Source organism: Nematolebias whitei, chromosome 1 (assembly GCF_014905685.2).
Source record: "Nematolebias whitei isolate Nwh7 chromosome 1, NemWhi1, whole genome shotgun sequence".
NCBI lineage: Eukaryota > Metazoa > Chordata > Actinopteri > Cyprinodontiformes > Rivulidae > Nematolebias > Nematolebias whitei.
The window spans coordinates 56,902,794-56,904,944 of record NC_056498.1 but is presented as its reverse complement, the minus strand read 5'-3'; the positions used below and the strand labels follow the sequence as shown (position 1 = coordinate 56,904,944).

Here is a 2,151-nt window from a genome sequence, read left to right as displayed (position 1 = left end):
TCTCATTAAGCCTCAGGGACTCATTTACAAGAGAGACCTGTTTTTGACAAAGTGTGATGACAACGGTAGACAACAAAGACAAGAGTAGACAATCATTAAAGAAGCATATAAATTGCGAAGAATAAATGAAAGAAAATGGTGTTAAAAAACAAAACAAAAACAGCTACATTGTAAAGCGATGTAGAAAACTAAAAGCAGGAACATGTCTGCACTGGTTTTTGCCACGAACTTAGCAGACGTTTGAAGCCACTTAGAGAGGTCAAGGTCGAGAGCTTCAGATCTTTTTGCAAGATATTCCAGGAAACAAAAGCAGAGTAGAAGAAGGCCCTTTTTCCTAGTTCAGTCCTCACTGAGGGAACACTGCAGGTAATAATGTCCTGAGAGCACACGCTGTAGCTGCACTCACGCAGTAGGAGGAGATATGTGAAGGCAACAGACCAAGAAGTTATTTAAAAGTGAAAATGTACCAGTGAGAGAGTCTGCATTAAGTTAATGATGACCATTTAACCAGTGAATACAGGGTGCAGTGGTGGGTACGGTAGTTAAAGTCAGTTAAGAATCTTAGCGCACTGTGATAGACAGCATCCAACATCTGCAGGGTGCTTGTAGGAGCGTTCATGTAAATAATGTCACCATAATCAATAGAGGAAGGCATTTCCTAGCATTCAGAGTTAGACAGGATCTGTTTCTGAAAAATAAACCTATTGTAACTTTCCTTGCCAAGTTTTCCACATTGAGTTTAAAAGAGACATGCAAATCGACAAAGATACCCAAATATTTGTAGGAATCGACAAACTCAATAGGCGTCAGAGATCTGATGGCAGAGGATCCTACACACAAACTCTGAAAGATTTTGAAAATGTTTATTGAGTAAATAAACAGCTTCTGGTGTCTCAGGTCCAGGGGCAGGAACTGTATCTAAAATGATACAGAGGGGAAAGGTTAGTGTTTGGCATAATAACAAGTAGTTATCTGAATACAGACGGTCTGGTGAAACACTAAACTTTCTTGTTGTAACGGGGCGCTCCAGCAGAGATACAGAGCTGCAGAGACCAAGGGAAGTCCAGAGGCGTAGTCGAGGATGAGCAGGGTTCATACATGGGATCCGAAGAGGAGACAGTACCGATACGGAGAGGCAAAGGCGAAATCCAAAAACGGGCGTAGGTCGTCAACAAGGTCAGAAAGCTGAGGCACAAAAGGGACAGGCAAAAAGCGTGGTCGAGGGAAACATGCGTGGATCAAGATTAAAGAGCTGTGAACAAGGAGATTAAGCTGGATAACTGTGGCTGGAAGCAAGCAGCAGAGGAAAAAACCCAGGAGAGCAGAGAAGAAAAAGTCAAACAGTGAACAGAGTGATGAGTAAAAGGAAAAAAAGAGTGTAAACTGTGATAATAGGGACACCATTTGAAGATAAAATAGAAGGAAAAACTGCTGGGACTGACTTCCTGTTTGAAAACAACATCCCTTTGGTTTTGTCGACATTTAGGACAAGTTTGAGATGGAACAAATCTGACTGGATGATGTCAAAGGCAGATTGCAAAAGCTGGAAAACCTTAGCAACTGTTTTAGCTCGACAATAAACAACTGCATTGTCAGCATAGAAATGTAAGGATGTATTAGGGATGATCTGACCTACATTACCTACGTAGATTGTGAAGAGGGTGGGTCCTAAGACTGAGCCTTGTGGTACACCATTGTTAACCATTAAATAACTGGAAGAAGTACCATTATGTTGAACACATTGCCTCCGATCTGAAAGATAGTTAGAGAAACAACCAATGGTATGATCTGAGAATCCAATTTCTGAGAGCTTATGACATAAGATGTCATGATCCACAGTGTCAAAAGCTTTAGACAGGTCTAAGTAAAGTGCAGCACAATAATCCTTTGCATCTATTGCTTCAACAACATCATTAAAAACCTTCAGTGACACAGTCATTGTGCTGTGTTGTCTCCTGAAACCAGATTGATGGAGAGGTAAGATGTAAAAAAATATTTTTTGATTTGAGAGTTTATCAGTTTTTCCAGAACCTTAGCTACAATGCAGAGTTAAGAGATTGGTCGATATTTGTTCAGTTAGGTGGGGTCACCTCCCTTCAGCAACGGTAGAACAATGGCTGTTTATTTATATATATATATATATATATATAT

General features: G+C 40.3%; 1 protein-coding gene across 1 annotated transcript in view; it reads right to left on the bottom strand.

Annotated features, from left to right (window-relative positions):
* Positions 1–998: 998 nt before the first annotated feature.
* LOC119428521 (metal transporter CNNM4) overlaps positions 999–2,151 on the bottom strand; it is a 75,411-nt gene continuing 74,258 nt past the window's right edge. The window contains exon 8 of the mRNA XM_037696238.1: positions 999–1,185. Within this exon, the coding sequence (XP_037552166.1) occupies positions 999–1,185 (187 nt within the window). The remainder of the gene's footprint in view (positions 1,186–2,151) is intronic.